At 54.0% G+C, this 18,595-nt stretch overlaps 1 protein-coding gene across 1 annotated transcript in view; it reads right to left on the reverse strand.

Moving 5' to 3' along the window:
• Positions 1-18,595, reverse strand: part of SPTBN5 (spectrin beta, non-erythrocytic 5) — a gene marked incomplete at its 3' end in the record, with an annotated part of 40,161 nt that overhangs the window by 16,610 nt on the left and 4,956 nt on the right. Inside the window, 30 exon segments of the mRNA XM_080930931.1 lie at positions 343-492; positions 644-844; positions 1,134-1,316; positions 1,509-1,619; positions 1,702-1,816; positions 2,591-2,736; positions 2,933-3,068; positions 3,444-3,589; positions 4,416-4,532; positions 4,738-4,938; positions 5,161-5,347; positions 5,635-5,849; positions 6,190-6,357; positions 6,676-6,846; positions 7,392-7,491; positions 7,624-7,763; positions 7,899-8,139; positions 9,036-9,323; positions 10,029-10,268; positions 10,495-10,625; positions 10,891-11,043; positions 12,198-12,341; positions 12,425-12,513; positions 13,470-13,575; positions 14,560-14,817; positions 14,903-15,103; positions 15,215-15,368; positions 15,607-15,839; positions 15,941-16,079; positions 17,471-18,102. Coding sequence (XP_080787057.1) covers positions 343-492; positions 644-844; positions 1,134-1,316; positions 1,509-1,619; positions 1,702-1,816; positions 2,591-2,736; positions 2,933-3,068; positions 3,444-3,589; positions 4,416-4,532; positions 4,738-4,938; positions 5,161-5,347; positions 5,635-5,849; positions 6,190-6,357; positions 6,676-6,846; positions 7,392-7,491; positions 7,624-7,763; positions 7,899-8,139; positions 9,036-9,323; positions 10,029-10,268; positions 10,495-10,625; positions 10,891-11,043; positions 12,198-12,341; positions 12,425-12,513; positions 13,470-13,575; positions 14,560-14,817; positions 14,903-15,103; positions 15,215-15,368; positions 15,607-15,839; positions 15,941-16,079; positions 17,471-18,102 — 5,496 coding nt within the window.

Genomic DNA, 18,595 nt, shown 5'->3' on the forward strand with positions numbered 1-18,595 from the left:
TGAACACACACGTGGGCACGGGAGCAGTGAAGGGAACCAGAGCCCAGGTTGGAGGCCAGCGAGACTTTAACCTCTGACCTCTAACCTCTGGAGGTTATGAGCCTCCACTTTATTAAACTCTATGGGTCTCAGTTCCACTGGGGAACAGCGGGGCTAGATGTGGCCTGAGCAGGCTAGTAGAGACTGTGGTACCCTGGTGGTCTACACTAGCCACCCGGGAGGACTCACCCATACCCTATTTGCCCCATGTCCAAGAAAAAGCCAAAGACCCCGGAGGAAAGGGAGGAGCAGTCAGGCAGGGAAGAGAATCAGGAAGGTCAGAGCTGCAGCCCTGAGACCTGCCTCCTGGGCTGTGAGGAGCTTCCCCAGGCGATCACACTGTCTGAGAAGGTGCTGTTCTTGAAGCATGGCCTGCAGCCTCTCTTGCTTGAGTGCCCAGGCCTGGAACACCCAGTCACGTTCCTCCTGTAGGGTTTGGAGCCGATCCTGGACCTGAAGATGAGGATGTGGGAGGATGGGGTGGAGGAGGGGCACTGATAGATCACCTTGGAGGGGAGACTGACAGAAACAACAGGGGGTGGGGGTGAGAGGGAGGCAGCCTACCCGAGGACAGAGTAGGCTGGGAGCTTGGGAAAATGCCCACCTTAGCAGATGTCCCTGCAGCCAGCAGTGCCTGCTGGCCCATCTTAGTGGCCCGCTGCTGCAGCTCCTCCCTGGCTTTCAGTTCTGCCCACAGCCATTGGTGAGCTCTGAGCTTCAGCAAAATGCTGCTGGGTTCCCAGGAGCCCTCCTCCACCTGCAGCTCCTGACGCACACTGGCCACCCAGGAGGTGTAGTCACTCGCCTGACCCCAGGAGACAAGAGGAGCCATTGAGAGGGAACTGGTGACAAACAGCTGTAGCCTGCCTGAACCCGTGCACAGAGACATCAAGCTGTCTGACTCAGGGCTTCTGGCAAGACTCACAAGTCCCTGTCACTTGGTTTCTCTGTCAACATCCAACCCAGCCCTCCCAGGACCAGGGGCCATTGCTCTCGGCCCTTCCGACAACGCTGTCCCTCCAGAACTGGAGGGCCTCAGTGCATGTACAAATCTGTACACACATGCACCCCTCCCAAGGGAAGGAACCCCTCACCGCTGTGTGGAATTGGACCAGGAGAAATGCCTGTTCCAGCTGAGCCTTGCGCTGCTCCATGTGTAGCTGGAGGGTCTCCCAGGCTTGGGACACAGCCTGCTGCTTCTGCTGGACAGCGGCGAGGGCCTGAGGCCCTGGACACAGCTTCTGCACCCTGCCTCCAGCCTTCAGCACTTCCTGCAGCTAGCAGGGAAGGGGTAAAGGGGGGGGAGTTTCTTCACAGAGGCAGAAGGACCTGAGCATCTCGAGGTATGCTCCCGTTCTGCATAACCAATCCCGGACAAAGCACTGCATGACAGGCCCAAGAGGAAGAACAAATGGGCCAGGCTGGAGGCCTGTGAGGGGCCTGAGAGACAGGGCTAGCAGCCTGCTTACCTGCTGCTTCATGCCGGCCAGCTCGAGTTCCAGCCCCTTATGTCTCTGAAGCTGGTTCTCTAACCCATGCAGGTCCTGGGCCACATCGTTAGGGAGGCGTGTGGCTTTCTCCTAGGGTAGGAAAAGGTCAGAGCAGGGTGGAAAGGGGGTGGGTACTGAGTCTGGGAGATCCACTTTCTCTCTGCATTCATACCTGAATCTGGGCAAGGACTTCTAGAAGGTCTCTGTGGACTCTAAGGGTGGGTTCGGCATCATTGAGCAGGCGGCCTTGGGCCTGGGTCAACTGCCACAGTTCAGACCAGGCAGCCCTACCATGCAGAACAGTGGGTCAGCCTGCATTCCCTTCCCCGTCTGATCAGCCCCCTCCTCTCTGGGTAGAAGCTGAAGACTCCCCCAACACACCCGGATGGGGCTTTTCCTTTGAGTCTTCAGCTTTTGGCTCTCCTTTCCTACAAACATTGCTCTCTTCCCCAGAGTTTCTCTAGCTTCACAGGAAGCTGCACTATCATGCTCAACACTTCTAGCTCTCTCTGCTTTCTAACACTGCTCAGCTTTTGTGTCTGATTTGCAGTGTGCTAATGACTGCATTACAAAGGATTTGAGCAGAGTCCCTATCTCTCTTCTTTCTGTCATTGCCTGCTTTCTCCGTGCTCAAAGGCTTCTTCAAAGCCAGACTTTATGCTGAGGGTTATGAGAGGATCCCGACCTTTCCTTAGGCTCATGGGTTGGAGAAGAGCCCTTAGCAGGTGGGTGGACACCTAGGAATATTGCATGGGAGGGTTGTGAACATGGGGGCTTGGAGCTCTGAGCTCATGGGAAGGCTTCCTTTCCAGCTCAGACAGTTTCTACCCACAGTTCCTCCTCCAGGAAGTGAAAAGTATCCCTGGGGCTGGGAATGTCTAGGTACCCTCAGCCTTATCTTCCATCGCAGCCTGTGGAGACCTGGCATCTCAGGGACCACTCCCTCTCTAGCTGAGTAAGCAGAGCCCTGTGACCCTCGGAGTGTGTCACCCTTTGTTAGCCTTCCCAACAGGGCCAGCGGCCTCCTCAAACCTCAGGCCCTTGCAGGTCATCTCACTCACTGTAGATCCTGCTGCCTCTGGTAAGCCTTGGGGGCAGCACTGTGCCCACACTCTAGTAGGTTCTCTGCCAGCTGTCGGCAGGTTTCTACTTGCTGGGCACCAGTTTCAACCTGGTGCTGAAACTTTGTAAACTCAGCGCAGAGTTGCTAAGGAGAGAGGGAGCAGACAATAGGAGAGGAGGACAAGGTCCTTAGCAACAGTGTGGACTTGTGTGGCCACAGGGCCTGAACACTCCACCCCATGTTCCACAACTCCACTATGCCTTCTTCACCCAGCACATCAGGACTAACCCCCACCATCCAGCATCTGTCTCATGTGTCCTCCCTGCTCCTAGCCCCTCACCAGCACATGTTCGTGATCCTCTCCAAAGCTGTCCCCTCCTCTGGCCACCCCCTTCCTGCTGTCCAGCCAGCTCTGCAAGTCCTCAGCTTCTCTCATGAATTCATGTAGTCTCAGGGTCCCCTCCAGCTCCTGCCCCCTGTGGTGACAGTCAGGGGTTCCCCAGATGTTAGCTACCGGCTCATCCCTCTGGGGTCCTAAGGGCAGGAGGCTGAAGAATGGAGTTATTCATGATCCTTGCCCCACCTGTGACTTGGGAAGAAGACATAGGAAGGCCAGGGCAGGGGACAGAGGATACTGGCAAGAGATGGAGAGTTGAATCCAGGGCCCAAAGTCCTGTTAAGTGGGTTTTACTGAAGAACTAGAGGTGAGTAGCACACAGCAAAGACTCTGCCTCCTCCTGTTATATCCCTAAGGCCTGGGTTCCCACCAGCATAAGGCCATGGCAGGGAACAGTCAGCTGTGGTTAGGGTCCCTATGCCCACTGATGAGAGGTGCCCACAATGTCTCTCACCGTTCATCTGCCAGCTTCTGCAGTGCCTGCAACTTCTCCCGTACCACACCCAGCTGCTCAGAGGCCTCAAATCCAGCAAGGGTCTGGAACCTCTGCTCAAGATCCTCCATGGAGCTCCAATAAAGAGCTATCTCCTGTTGTAGCATCTGCCAGGGAGAGAACACGGGCAGGGTGGGTTTTCTTCTCTCTCATCTACACAACCTACCCATTCATCCCCCAGGCATTCATTCAACGACTCACACACTCATCTCTCTACCTGTCCCCTCATTCCGTTACAGCTACTCACCCATCCATCCTCTCATCCATGTTCCCCCACTCGCCTTCACCCACTGACCCCTTATCCACTTATATGTACTGCTTTACAAAATGAAAACCCTAGAGGGCTCACTACTTAGCAGGAAATCGTAAATGGCAGGAAGCCTGGGACAAGGATGGGAGGGTACAGGAGGCATCATGCTGGACCCCAACACAAAGTGTAAAAATGGACAAAACAGAGCAATGGGGCCGAGGCTGTGGAGCCTGTTGGTTCTAGGAGTGCGCCCTGGCCTCCCTTGTCTTACCAGGGATGCTTGTGGAAGGAGATGGGTTTTAGAATGGCAACTGGCTTGACAGAAAGGATGATGATTAGAACCCAAGAGAAGGACACCTATAAAGGACATGGGGCGGGCTGGAGCAGGTGATTGAGGAAAGTTCTGGGAAGAGATGAAACAAGAGGAGACAGAGGCACCCGAGTCTTCATGGAGAGGTGAGTCCAGAAATGAGGCTCCAGACAGTAATACGCTCTCCTGAGTCACGAGGCCGGCCTGTACAGGCAGCAGGTGTTCAGGGGAGAGGGCGAATCGGGAATTGGGTGGGTGGCGGATGGGCATAGGAAGGAAAGAGCAGGGTTCTGTGTCTCTCTGTGCCCTTTGGAGTGTCACAGAGCTCCTCCTGGCCCACTGTCACCACGTGGAGATGCTCAGGACACAGTACCTGGTGCTTCCTAATGAGCCCAAAGGTAGCTTCCTCGTCGATGCCGTAGTCCTGACTGCTCGCCAGAGGCCGCTTTTCCTCCACCCAGGTCTCCATCTCTGACACATCCAGAAGGCACTGCAAAGAATGACAGCGACTTACCCTGTTGATCTTACCTGAGACCCTTCATTACCCATCCTGGTCGCCAGCAGCCTACAGAGAAGCTTCTGAGCACTCGTGGGAGTCCGCTAACTCAGCCCAGAGCTTTCATCACGGGCCTCCCTCCCTGGAGGTCCCATGATTCCTTTCTCCCACTATAGACCCCACCCTCTTGGTCTCCTACCTGCTGGACAGTCACAGCCTGCTGCAGGCGGTGGGCACGTCCCTCACACGCCTGCTCTAGCTCTGCCCAGTGGTCTTCTAGCTTCTGGCACTGTTCCATGATAGGCTGAGCTTGAGGGTGCCCAGAGGCTGCTAGACTCTGGCCAGCACTTAGCACCCTGTGCACGTGCCCTACATGACCTTTCACCTCAGCCTGGAGCACCTGTCACAGAACAATGGGAGACTTTTAGCCACAGATGTCCAGATTAGAACCACAAAGCGCCTCTAGTTGTAGGTCACACTATACCTGAGAAGTCTGGTATTTGGAAATCAGGATAGCCAAGGAGAATAATTTAGAGGCCAGGACACCCTGAGTTGTGGCAGGGGGCTTTAAAGGTCAGGGGATGAGATGTTTGGGGGCTTGGCAGAATACAGTTGGTGCTACCTTGTGCTTTCGTTGAAGGCTCTGGGCATCAGGCCAGCACTGGGCAGGGCAGATTGGACTGGCACTGGGCATATGCTCAGCCACCCATTCGAGCTCCAGGTTGCTAAGGAGGTTAAATTTATACAGCTCAGCTGAGGCCTGCAGTTGCTGGTGTCGGGTGGCTAGCTTGCTCTGCAGGGACTTGAATCTGGTAGGATAAAAGATAAAGAAGATGGGGAAGGAGCAAAAGCAAGGTCATGGCCTTTTCCTCATCCCTACCAGGGACCCATGAGGAGCAAGGGCAGGGAACAGAGGGAAACCTCTGCAGACAGGGAAACAGCATTTGGCCTCGGTGGTGCAATGCCCTGCTTAGGATGCCTAACTTTACCCTGGAACACGCCCTGCCCCCCAGGATGATTCTACTCAAGGAAAGAGTTTAGATACCCAGGTCCCCTAGGTACCACTCAGTCCTTAGGGTGAGGATGGAATAGCCACCTCTGGTGACACTTCTGGCTCTCCTCCAGGATGACGGAGGAAGTGAACGCATTGTGGGTCTGAGAGATAAGGGCAGCCATCTTGCTGGCCAGCTCCTGGTTCCTGTCCTCTAGTTGGCAAAGCTGTCTCTGCAGCCTCCGGCTGGAGCCCAGGTCCTGACCAGTTTCTGTACTCTTCAGGGCTCCCTCCAGATGCTCCACCATTTCCCTGACATCCTGGGGAGATCAACAAGAGGCTGCATTCACCTTTCCACTGCAGCTCAGCAGGCAACCCTGCCCGGTCTCTGAGTCTACAGTGCTTCCAGCTTCAGATTCACCAGGGAGCCATCATGACCTGCCAACTGCTAGTACAGGGGACTGTTGTGATGCTAGACACACAGAAGCCACTCTTGTGGTGGCCTGCTGCTGGACAAAGCCATGCTTAGCCTTTTCTAAGTTCTGTACAGGGACCTGGTGGGGCTACTGTCTCCAGCCCTTTCTGTTCTGCCCATCCTGCCTCAGCCAAGTCCTGGTCTTCTTCCCTGTGCCCCACCCCCACCCCACGTTCCCCAGGGACCTGTAGTAGTTCTGGGAGCTGGTCCTGCCGGCTGGTCTGCGGCAGCCTATCATCCCCTTGCTCTGCCATCTTGTGGTTCAACTCTTCCCACTTGTGATTAAGGCATTGAAGTCTGTTCTGTATGTCCTTCTGTGCACATGGGTTGCTATGCAACAGTTCTTTCCCAGCCTGGAACGGAGACAAAGGCCCAGGCCGATTTTTTGTTTGTTTGTTTGTTGGTTTTTGTTTTTTGATGAGCTGCTAGGATCACCAGCAACCATAGCCCAGGGCACAGGAGGCAGGATGCTGGCTACAACTGCTTTTCACTAACTACTTGAAATGGCAGCAGCTTTCTGAGCTCATCTGAGTGTCTGTCTAGGGGGACACCCAGCTAAGTGCAGAGGGGACCCTTCTTTCAGTGATTGTGCTCCTTAGAAACAGGCAGGGCAGTATGTGCTGGGAATCTGAAGACAAGAGGCCTCAACACCTGCCGTCCAGCGTCCTCACCTGCTGTAGGTCCTCCATGTACCTATGGGAGGCTAATAGCTCACTCTTGGTTATTTTGTGCCACTTGAGTTTCTGCAGAACGTTGCTGCATGCTTGGGAGCGTTCATCAGCCACCCTGGACCACTTCTCCCCCATCCACAGCATTAGGCCTTCTGCAGCCTGCTTCCATTCCTGCCCAAGAACCAGGAGAGAGTAGGTTTCAGAACCCAGGGTGAGGATTGGCACAAGGACCTAGGGAGAGGGCTCTGTGGGAAAAACAAAGACCCAAGCCATTTTTTAGGTACAGGGGAGGTAGAGCTTGGATTTTCCTGATTCCCAAATGGGTCAAGGACACTGTGCCCAAAAAGTAGAAATGCTTGTCGGGTCCTATTCGGATAGATGACACCAGACTGAGTGTGGCTCTCTTAATCTGAATAGGTCCTTCGAGGCCTGGCCTGGTCAGAGTCACTCTTGCTTGTGAACAAGCATGGATACTAAGGTCTGAGGCTGTTTCCCTCCACCCATGCAAACCCCTGATGTGCCGGAAGGGAGGGCAGGTATGTAGCAGGATAAGGGGGCAGTTAGTCAAGGGGCCCTTCTCTGAGAAGTACAGCGACCACAGCTCCAGCTTCCTTATGGAAACACCCAAGAGCTGTCCTCCAAGGCTGGGGAAAGCGTTCAGTATACAAGATCATACTGCTCCAGTGCAGCTGTGGGTTCCTGGACTAGGGAGTCACCTGCAATTGGAGGGAAGCCAGCAGCTGTCCCCTTCTCTGGTCACTCCTCTCTTGGACCCTGGTCCACTGTGTCTGGGCACTGTGCAAAAGCTCTTTGATCCTGGAGTGTGTGGGGGAGGAGAGGGTTCTTCTCTGCTCTGAGCTGCCCCCCATCCAGCCCAAGAGAACCCCACCCAGCCTCAGACAGCAGCAGCCCTCCCACTTGCTGAGAGACCGCAGGTAGATGGCTCACTTGTGCACCGCTGCAGGATGGCTTAGAAGCAGCTTCTCACCACGTGCCCGCAGGGCCTCTGCCCGTGATCCCAGGGTGCTGTGGAGCCACCCCAAACCCTGGTGCTGCTGCAGCAGGCTCTGGGCCTCCCTTATGTCCTCCTGGTACAAAGAAAGACCTGAGATCGGCTCTTCCTCAGGGTCAGGGTGGGGGTGGGGGTGGGTCTCCTGGACCCGAGGAGGCCAGCTCCCTCTAGGGGCAGAAGGGTGACACTATTTCTACTTCCCGAACTTTACCCCAAGATTGTCCAGCTGCAGTAAGGCCTCGTAGCTGGCACAGGTGGCAATGAAACCGTCTACTTCTTGGCTAAACCTCTGCAGCTCCAGCCCTTCCCAAAGCTTCTGCTGTCTCTGCTCCCACAGAGCCTTCAGCTGCAGGCTGTGCTGGCCCAGGAGCCTTAGAGCACTGGCTACCTCTTGGAACCGTGGAGAGTCTGAGAGTGCCACCAGCTGACCCTGAGCCTCCAGCTGCTCTAGCCTGAGAAAAACAGCAGACAGAGCATCAAGCCCCACCCTTCCCTCCTCACAGCTGCTTCAGCCCTTCGGAGGCTCCGAAGTGAGGCTAACTGGCTGGCCAGTCCTATCGACTCACTTTCTCTCAGAACAGCTGTGCCCTGACCAGTGCATAAGATGAAATGCAGCAGGCTCAGCAAAGTGCTCACGACCCATGCCACACCCTCTTCTAGGTAAATGGCTAGTGGCATGTTGTCACAAACACAACGCAGATCCCTCAATCCACACACGCCGGCTGTCAGGGCCGCTGGAACCTTTGACCCAGCAGAACAGGTGCCCTTTGAGGATACATGCTGCCCCCACATTCTGGAAACAGGTGGCATGGCTGTGGGAGGCAGGAAACGCCAACACTTCCTCTAAGCTGCTGCAATCCTAAAGTAGCTGAGTATGTGTGACAGATGGGGGGGGGGTGTTTGTCTCTCGGGGCCCATTTGATACCTGTCAGGTTCCTTGGAGAAGGCAGAGCCTACATTGTACGTGGTGGTCACACATGCTCACAAGGCTGCACATCACTTCTGAAGGAAGTGAGGGGGTAGTGATCTTAGTCCATTGGGGGGTCCTGGGCCCTTTGACTGTGGAGGCCAGTAGAGTATGTACTGGTCAGAATGGGAAGTGAGATTTGGGGGACACCATCATCACACCTGTGGAAGGGTAGCTGGGCTGGAACTGAGAGCCTCTCTGGCAGCTCAGTGTCTGGAGGTGTGCAGACCTACAGTGTGCAGGTTGCCTGACATAGGCCTGGGCATCTCCTGCAAATCTGCCTGCAGTTCTCTGGTAGATACCAGCCTGACTCATGACCCTGGAGAGCACATTGCTTTGGCCTTCCGTTTATGAACTCCCGATCCTCAGGCCTGTCCCAACCTCTCTTTCCACAGGCAGGTCTCCTCCTGTAGGGCTCCATGCTTCCTCAGCAGCTGCTGGGTTGAGGCCACATCCTCCAGTTCCTCTTTATTGCACAGTCGAGCCTGGATGCCCTCTGCCCACAGCAGCAGCTTCTGGCTCTCTTGGAGGATGCCTCGCTGAACCCGATCCTCAGTCTGGACCCGGATCTGCTGGGCCACCCAACCTTGTGCTTGCGTTAGCAGCGACTGCAGCATCAGGACCTGCTCCCAAAGCAGCCAGCCCTCTGCGGGGCCTGACTCCATCACCCTGTAGGATGTTAACCACAATAGTCAGTGCCCCAGCCTTTTGTCTCCTGGGAAAGTGGTGGCAACTCTAAATGTCCACCCCACCCCTAGCTAGAAGCAGCACAAGGCTCTCCCTTTCTCTGAGTGTTGGAAGCCAGACCCCATCCAAGGCTTCCTCAGAGGTCCTGATGAATGGTCAAAGGTTGTATCTTTGCCCAGGGGTAGATCTTGCAAAGTCTGGACTGGGGCCTGGGCCTTGAAGGAGTTAAGGTTTCAATTCCTGGGAACCTGTCTTTCCCCTATGAAAAGCCATGTAATCAGTCCTAAGACAGCTGTGTCTGGGGTATGCTGTATTCTCTTGCCAGCATTGTCTGATTTAGCTTTCTAATGACCTTGGCCATTCTCCCCCTGCACATTGTATATAAGATGCTGTACTTCTTAATAAATTTGCTTGGCACGCGGCAGCTTGTGCAAGACTCCCAGCCCTGGCTATTCTGTCTTCTTTACCTTCTCACCTCCTGGCCCTCCCACTTGAGGCATGTTAGGGAAGAATGACCTGCTGGTCCCGGTCATGAGAGTTTAGTCTCTGGCTGCTGCCCACACCCTTCCAGTAGCGTATCTTGGCCATCTCCCCATCCAGTTCCTGTGCCCTTCCTCATTTTATTAGAGCTTCCCTCTGTTCTCATTGTCCCCCTGGTCACCGTCACCATCCTAACGTTGCCCATACTCTATGGCTGCTCTTTGGAGGTAGGAGATCTTCTTCTCCAGTACCAGGACCTTCTGCTGGGTCTGCTGCAGGGTACGATGGCTGTCTGCAGAGCTTCTTGTCCCCAGAGCCTCCAGCCTGCTTATCACATTTAGCAGCTGGGCTTGTATGGGTTCAGACTCCTGTAAAAGACTGCACACCTCCATTCCACGTGTCAGCTGCAGGAGCTTCTCCTCCTTCAGGGCCTCCAGCTGCTGCCACCTGAGCAGAGGATCCAGGGATGTATCCAGCACAGGGACCCCTCCCATCCACCCAATGACACCCAGTCATAGGAAGCCTTAGACTGAGCCTACCAGGACAGATGCTTCTAGGCTGGTGGCCCTCTGTCCTCTCCTTGCTGTTTGATGCATCTAGCTTTTCTGCCACTATAGCAAGTTACACCAAGCAAGGCCCTGCCCCACTCTGTTTTCCCACCCCCAATTGTTACCTCTGCTTCAGGTCCTCCTGTTGCTGTTGGATTTTTGAGATGTGTCCTGGACACCTCTGCTTCAGCTGTTCACCAGTACTGATGGCCTCTGCCCAGTGGCTTTTTCCAGTGGCCAAGGTCATTAGAACATTCTGAGGAGGAGGAGGACCCAGACCTCTAGGAGGCAGGCTCTTCTCTCCCCATACTCACTTTTGGTGACAAAGGACTTGGGATGCTTGGCTCTAAGACATCCTGCTCACCTTGAGAAGGAAGCTTCTGAGTCATTGGCCCTCAGAGTCATGCCTACAGCCTTGGACCCTCCCCGGACAGGACCAGAGCAAATATGGAGAATGGAGCAAAACTGTGAAGCAGCCCAGGGTGGTAGAAACTATGGTCTCCATTACCTCCACGGCTTACCTCATATTTGAGCTGTGTGACTTCTAAGTTGTCACCCTGGGGCTGCAGTGTTTGGAACAGGGCTGTCTGCTTCTCCAGCCAGGACTGGAGCTCCCTGCAGGAGCTATAGAAGCTAAAGAGGGTGACTGTCTCCTCCAGTTGGGCCCTGTGAAGCTGAGGGAGGAGCCAGGGTTAGGGTGCAGGGACACTGTCCCACGGGAGGGCAATCAGAGAGGTCTGGGTGTGTCCCTGCCCACCCAAGCCACTAAGAGGATCAAATCTCATCTCCACAATTGCGCCACATCTGTCCCCTTGATAGCCAGCAGAGGGAGCTGGTGAGAGCTGAGGGTTGCCATGACAGACCCACTTCTGGTCAGTCATACTAGCTCAAGGGGCTTCGCCTTGCTCTGAAGCTCCACATGCCTCTCCAGGCTCTGCTCTAGCTGCTGCCCCACTGGTCTCCAGAGCCACATGCCTCAGCCTCCTTCACTGGACCTATTCCCAGCTTTTCTTCGGGACCCAGTTGGCTTCTCCAGTAATGCTTGCCCTTGGATCTGTCTCAAGTCTCTGTTTAATATCTTTTCCTCAAAAGTTCCATTCTGACCCTACCCTAACCTGCACGAGGCCCTCATACCACACCCATGTAAATATCTGTTGATATCTTGGTCATACTGTAACGTCCTTTAGAGTAGGAAACATGCCCTGTTCCTGGGATCATGACACAGACTCTAGTTCGGTGGTTCTCAACCTTCTGAACCACGTTCTTTGTTGTCCAGAGTGGGTTTGGAGAGAGAAGAGCCTGCCTCCCAGAGGTCTGGGTCCTCCTCCTCCTCAGAATGTTCTTATGACCTTGGCCACTGGAAAAGGCCACTGGGCGGAGGCCATCAGCCCCACTGAACAGCTGTGACCCTTTAACACATTCCTCATGTTGTGGTGACCCCAACCATAAAATTATTTTCATTGCTATTTCATAACTATAATTTTGCCGTTATGGAACATAATGTAAATTATCCAATATGCAGGGTATCTGATATGAAACCCCTGTGAAAAGGTTATTCAACTCCCAAAGGGGCCTTGACCCCCAGGTTGAGAACACTGCTCTACCTTACAGTAGGGGCATGATTAACCTCTCCTTCCTTCTCTTTCTTTTGGTTCAGGTAATTGACCCCTTGGACCTTAAGTACACCAGGCGAACATGATTTCCCTTTTTTGGGTTTTGGTCATGGACTCCTAGACTTATGTAATCTTCCTACCTCAGCCCTCAGAGCATCTAGGAAGAGATTTGCCACATGCTCCGCTATGGATATTTCTTAGACAAAGAGCATTACCTTTGCCAGAGCCTTAAGGTTCTCATAGTTCTGGCTCAAGTCAGCCTGTGCCTGAAGTATGGTGCTGGAGTCGAAGTGAAAGTCATACTCGGCCTGGAGAGCTGTACTTGGGCCTTCTCCTAAAAGGCTCAGGGCAGGTAGCACCTGTGTAGAAAGTAGGCAGTGTGTCCATACCTAGCTCCTACCAAGAGGCAGAATCTCCACCAAGATGGGGTCTGTGATTGTACCTGGGGTTTCTTCTCTATGCTGTGAATGGTGGCCATCCTGCTCTGACTGTTTCCCAACTCTTTAAGCTTCCAAATATTCAGAGCCTCTTCTGGAAGCCGAGAGACACACACTGTTATGAGAACACAGGATTCAAGGGCTGCTTGGGGCCCTCCTCTTCCTTACTCACTACAAGGTGGGTCAGGGTCGTTTGGTACCAATTGCTTCCCTCTGCCTGGTTCTGTGTGAAGAGCTCTTAGAGGCTAAAAGGATTGAGACTGACCTTACCATCGAGGCTCATGATTCTCTCAGGACTGCAAAACTCACAAGACCCAGAACAGGTAGGACACTATCCAGGTTTGTACTGGGGGTAGGCAAGGCCTGTTGCCATGTGTAATAAGTACCACAGGTGTCCAGGGGAAGACAGTCCAGATGGTCTGGGTATTTAAAGAGGGCAAGACAAGGCCCAGTGGAGTCTGTCCAAGGAGCATCTGCAGAGTGGAAAGCGTTAGGCTGAGGTGGAAGCAGGTAAACAGGTAAGCAGGCAGCTGGCAACAGGCCAGCACCCCTCTCTGGGAGTGACAGTCCATCTTTATTTTTCTGTCCTCTGTCCCTGGGAAAGGGTAGACAGCAGAAGCAACAGCAGCAAGCAAACCACTCAGAAGTGGGGTACAGGCGTTGTAAGAGTAGGCACAGAACTTGGAGGAAGACCCAGAAAACCTCACAGAGGTTCACGTGACCATCTCATCTAAACTTCGATGTGGCTGTCTAGAGGCAGGGCTGACCTGGGCCACACAAGCTGTGTCAGATAACTCCAGTTACTTCTGTCTGCTGAGCCAGATTGGATCCAAAACAAAAGCTGGGAATAGGCCCAGTGGAGGAGGCTGAGGCCTAAGCCCTGAGGCCAGTGGGGAAGCATCTGCCTTTATTCCCAGAATCCTGAGCTCAAAGTAGCCTCCCCTCAACTTTTTCCCTTTGGGTGTCAGATGGCCCAGACAGCCAAAGCGAAGGTGTATAACCTTCTCATTGCTAGCAGACTTCAGGGTCTCGCTGCCGGGCATGACCTACCTTTGGAGAAGGGCTGGCTACCTGGTGCTGCTAAAACCTGAGTCTCACCCTGGGGTCCTCCAACTGTGTCTCTGTCAAGCCTTTTCCAGTCTTCTGGAGGTTCCTCCTATATAGAGGGACAAAGGTCCTGTTTAGGTGACCAAGTGGCTTCCCACCTGGCAGAAGCATAAACTCTGGGTACCCCTCTTACAATAGCAGGAAAAGCAAAGACTGAAAATGCCAGGAGCCAGGCCTGGTATCTTTATCTTTGCCCAAACCAGATAGGAATAGAGGACACGCAAAAAGGCGCCAGATAGCTCCCATAATTTAACAAGTAACGCTCAGGAAAAGCAGGGCCTGAGATGCGGGAAGAAACCACTATCAGCCTCTACCAAATGAATTGTGTTGGTGTAATGTAAGGCTAGGAGTGAAGTGCCACAGGCTGTGTGTGTGTGTGTGTGTGTGTGTGTTTAGAAACAGCCTTGGACAAGAGATCAAAAGCCTCTTTCCTGGAGCTATAACCTGCCCCATCTCACCTCAATTAACTCATTTGTAAACGGTGGTGGTGTTCTAGCTACTTGCTAAAACATAGATTCTGTTTTTTAAAATATTATTAATTATGAGATCTGGGAGTAAACTTAAAGGAAAAGGCCTCGGAGTGTGAGGAGTCACCAGCAGGCTGGGACCAAGGTCTTTCCTTCAGCCATCTATCAGCTTCCTGGCTGGGTTAGGTGAAGCAATCTGGAGGCCCTATGTGCAGCTTAAACGGTGCATGGGATGGGGCTGAGCGGAGAAAGGGGAGAGGGATGTGAGACTTTTTAAAGGTTGCAAATTAAGGAACTGAAGTGCTTTCAGGATGAAGGGTCGTGAAAACAAAGCTTTTTTTTTTTTTTTTTAAATAATTTATTTGGAAGAACCTGCTTAATGTTCTTAAGCTCTGCTGGAGAGACCCTTAACTGGCTTACAGACAGAACTCCAAATGACCTATGACTGGAGATAATGGAATCAGGGGTTGGAGTTCGGGGGTGTGCCACCAGCGCTGGGCAGGGCCACAAAGACTCTCTGGGGGAGGGAGGAGCATATAGCACCAATGCTCTGGGGAAGACCTCACATTTGGTGTAGGAGGCACGAATCTGGGTCCTTTCCATGTCCCCGTGTGCACCACGAGTGACACCAGGGCTGCGGCAGCCCGCGCCTGATCCTCTAGTTCTTGCAACTCCGTCGTGAAAGCGCACAGGTCTTGCTCCAGGCGCAGGTGTTGCAGTAACAGGGCCTCGGCATCTACCTGATCCTTCCCGCAGGAGGCGCTTTCCAGCTGTTTCTGCCGCTGGAGAAGCCAGGAAGCCGCCTCGGCCGAGTCAGAAAAGTACTGTGGGGAGGTGGAAAAGGCTGAGAGCCTTCAGGTACCTGTGCACCCAGCCACCTCGGGTCCTGCCCCGCCCCGCACACTCTACCTGCCGAGCGAGCAATGCTGTTTGCAGCCGGGCGCGCCGCCTTGCGGCTTCAGTCCAGAGCCGCTGCCATGTTCCCTGCACTGCTTCCGCCCTCTCCAGAGGATCTGGCTGGGTCAGGGGCTCTCTGACACTGAGGTTGCGTCCCCTCTGCATGAGATCTACACACACAGCCTGGTGGCGATGGAGCTCGGTTTCCAGAGCCTGGAGGGTTGGGGAGTGGGAGGATTGTGAGGGGAGAGAGAAGGTGACTCCTGGAGTCCCAAGCCTGGCTGGCAAGGAGGTCGGGATGTCACAGACCAAGGGAGCGGACACCTTGTGTTTCTGCAGAGCAGTAGCGATCTGAGTGAGGTCCCGCCCCAGGGCTGCCGTCTCCATTAGCTGTCTGTGCTCTTGCAACCAGGCCTCCTCCTCCTCACAGCTGTGCAGGAACTGTGCCCGCTGGAGGGTCTGCTCCAGCTGGGTGCGTCTGGGGGACAAAAAAGACTACTAAGGAGTTTGGGGGAAGACCAGAGGATGGGAAAGGAATTGCCCACTTGCTCAGGCTTGTCCCTTAGGCACGATTTTCCCAGAATGGCTTAACAAGTTAAGACCGAGGGTTCCGGACAGTGTAGAGGAAATTGCCAGACCAGGATTTCTGCTGGGGCAGATGACTAAACTTACAGAAAAGTTCTACGGACAGTCGAGGAGTTGAAGCAGACCCTTACCGGGCTCTGACAAGAGACACCAGACTGTGGTAAAGCTCAGTCAGGGCCAGGGCTTTAGCCTGCAGCGTCTGCGCACTGGAGCCCTGGGATGCGTCCAGCTGCGCCGTCTGGTGGACCAGAAGGTTCACATGGGTCCTGTGGGCTGACACCTGGGCCTCCAGCAGGTCATGGCTTTGCAGCAGCAACACAATTTCTGCCGCCTGTTGCCCACAGGCTGTGGAGCTGGCCAACACCTGGGCAGAAATGAGTGGTCAATGCGTTGCCAGGTGCGGGGGATCTATGGGCACCCGTGTTGGGAAAGGACCTCCTAGGATTCAGCTGATCTACGGCCCACCTGCAGCTCCCCCAGCTGGTCGCTGGCAGCCTCCACCTCCTGCAGCCGACTCAGCACAGCCCGTGTGCCTGCCACGTGCTTTCTCTCCTCCTGTAGACACCGCAGGAGTCTCCGCCAGCGCCCGGTGATCTCCTTCTGCCTAGATAACACCAGGAAAGGGTGGTCTACCGGAACAGTGGCACCTCTGGAGCCAGGGTCAGGTATGATGTGAACAGTCTGGCACAGGTGGTGGGGCAGATTGTGTTCTCAGTCAGAAGGGAGCCTGGAAGATTGAGATTTTCACACACACACACACACACACACACACACACACACACACACACACACACACACACTTGTCTAGTCCCTATCTCTATGGCTGAAAACTGTCTTTTCAGTCACACAGACTAAAACCATGTCGGCTCTAAGCTGTTTGAAAATCCTGTTTGTTACAGTCTTCACAATGTATCCATTGATCTGGGTAGTCACAGCTGTAATCCAAGGATACAGGAGATACCTAATTGCCAGTCTCAAGGCCAGCCTGGTCTACCTAGTAAGTTCTGTCTCTGTGATACCCTGTCCCAGATTCAAAATAGGAAGTTGTGTCCAGATTGCCACCACTTTATCATCTCACTGGTTTCTGCAAGGATGGTACACCAGCTTCATAACTAAGGGTCTGCCCCCTTCAGCCTGCCTGGTACAGCATCCACGTGACCACTGGCACAAAGGTTACAGTGTGTCACTCCTCTGCACAAGACACCACGATTTCCTAACTTTCTGAGGAAAAGAAAAGAAAATCAACCAAATGCCTTTGCTGTAACCTCACCATCACCACCACCATTGCTACTTTTCAACCTTGTAAGGGATGCAACCACTCTGGTGAGCTGCTCTAGATGTTCCCTCTGCCCAGGACAGTCTGTCCTCCATATATACACGACCAGTGCTCTCCCTTAGCCCCAGTCCATGCCTACTTCCAGGAGCTGTTCTTGGTGAGCCTTGCCACATTTGGCCTCTTTATTTTTCTGAGGATGGAACCAAGGGCTTTGTGCATACTATGCCTATGCCATCACTGGATTAGACCAACCTGGACCTGCGTTCATAGAAACCTGCCTGCCTCTGCCTTCCAGCTGCTAGGATTAAAGGTGTGTGCCGCCACACCTGGCCCGGCCCCTATTTCTAAAACTGCTCTCACATACTTTATTGATTTATTTTCTTCCTTGTTTTCCTTGTGAATGTTTTAAGCTTTAGGAGGGAAGACATTTTTTGTTTGCCCACAGCACTGATACATGTTTGATAATATAGTGTTTTGGGCTACGGAAGACACTGAGTAAATGCCTGTTTATTGAGTGTGCTAGCTAACCAGAGGCTACCCAGAAAAGAACCATGCTTTACCAAAGAGGGAAGTTAGACCTGGTGGTGAACTTGTGTGTCCATGGGAGATGGATTATCTCTTAAGAGTTAACTTTGACTCCGCAAACCACCTCGCTCTTCTGTGTGTTGTGGGGAAACTTTGGCTTCTTGTGTGGATGGGTTTGCTTGCAGGGAGCTCACCTGCAGGCCACATCTGCCCAGCTGTGATACTCTTCCTGCTGGAGGATGTCCGCTATCTCTCCCAAGGCCTGGAAGCGCCCTTCCTGGGGCAGGATGCCAGCCTCCAACATGCTCAGCCTCTGAGTGGCTGCCTCCATTGTGGCTGGGTCGGTGAGGGAGGCTCTAGCCTGGTCTAGCATCTGTTCTGCATCCTTTAAAAAGCTTTCCCGGTGGGATGCCTTGCATTGAAAGCGGCGGGCCAGAGTGTCCAGTCGCTCCAGCTGTAGCAGCCTTTGCTGCATCTCCTGACCCCTGGTGGCCTCTGCCCTCTCTAGTCCTGCCCAGCTCTGGGCCAGCTCTGCAGGGCCCCGGCCCTCTGGAGGGAGGTATGGCCTTCGGTTTTGGGCTCGCAGTGTTGTTTGCAGCTGGAAGAGCAGGGCCTCAGTGGCTCCTCGCTGCTGCAACCGAGGCGGCTTTTCCTGGGCACGAAAGGAGGCAAAGGCTGCCAGGAACTGGCGCATGGCAGACAGTGAGGCTGGGAAGTCCCGAGCCTCCAGCTGCGTCTGCTTCTCCTCAATCCAGCAGAGCAGGTCGGCCGCCAGCTGCTCGTATTGAGCCTGCAGTACCTCCGTCTCCCGCAGCTGCAGCAGGACCTGGTGGAGGACGGAGCACTGGGAGGACCTCAGCGTGAAAGCCCCACCGCCAAGTACTAAGTGCCCATAGGCTGACACTCCTCTTGGCTGAGGCTGTGTTAAAAGACCTCCCCTCCTACCCTGCAGAAGGGCAGGGGTATTAGACACACAGACCCAAGAGGCTTCAGCACTCTCCCCACAACTGGGCTGAGAGCACGTCTTGCCTTCCTCTATGAAGTTTTGCCCCCTCAACCTCATCTGCAGGGTGAGTCACCACAAGTTGTTCCTCTCTGTCTCTTGGCTTTTCTTCCCTCTGCCCTGTTCCTAAATCAGCTTGTGGTCCTTGACACCACACCACCATTAAGACACTAATCCTCGGGACAGCCCCTCCAGGTCGCAGCCTCTGCCCTGGCATCCACGGTGTAGCCCCCAAAAGCATGGACTCAGTGTAGTGCCTGCTCAAAAGAGCCAAGAGGCAGCCATGTCCTTTAAGACTTGGCTCTGTAAGCCTTTT

The sequence above is a fragment of the Micromys minutus genome (assembly GCF_963924665.1).
Source record: "Micromys minutus genome assembly, chromosome: 17".
Taxonomy (NCBI): domain Eukaryota; kingdom Metazoa; phylum Chordata; class Mammalia; order Rodentia; family Muridae; genus Micromys; species Micromys minutus.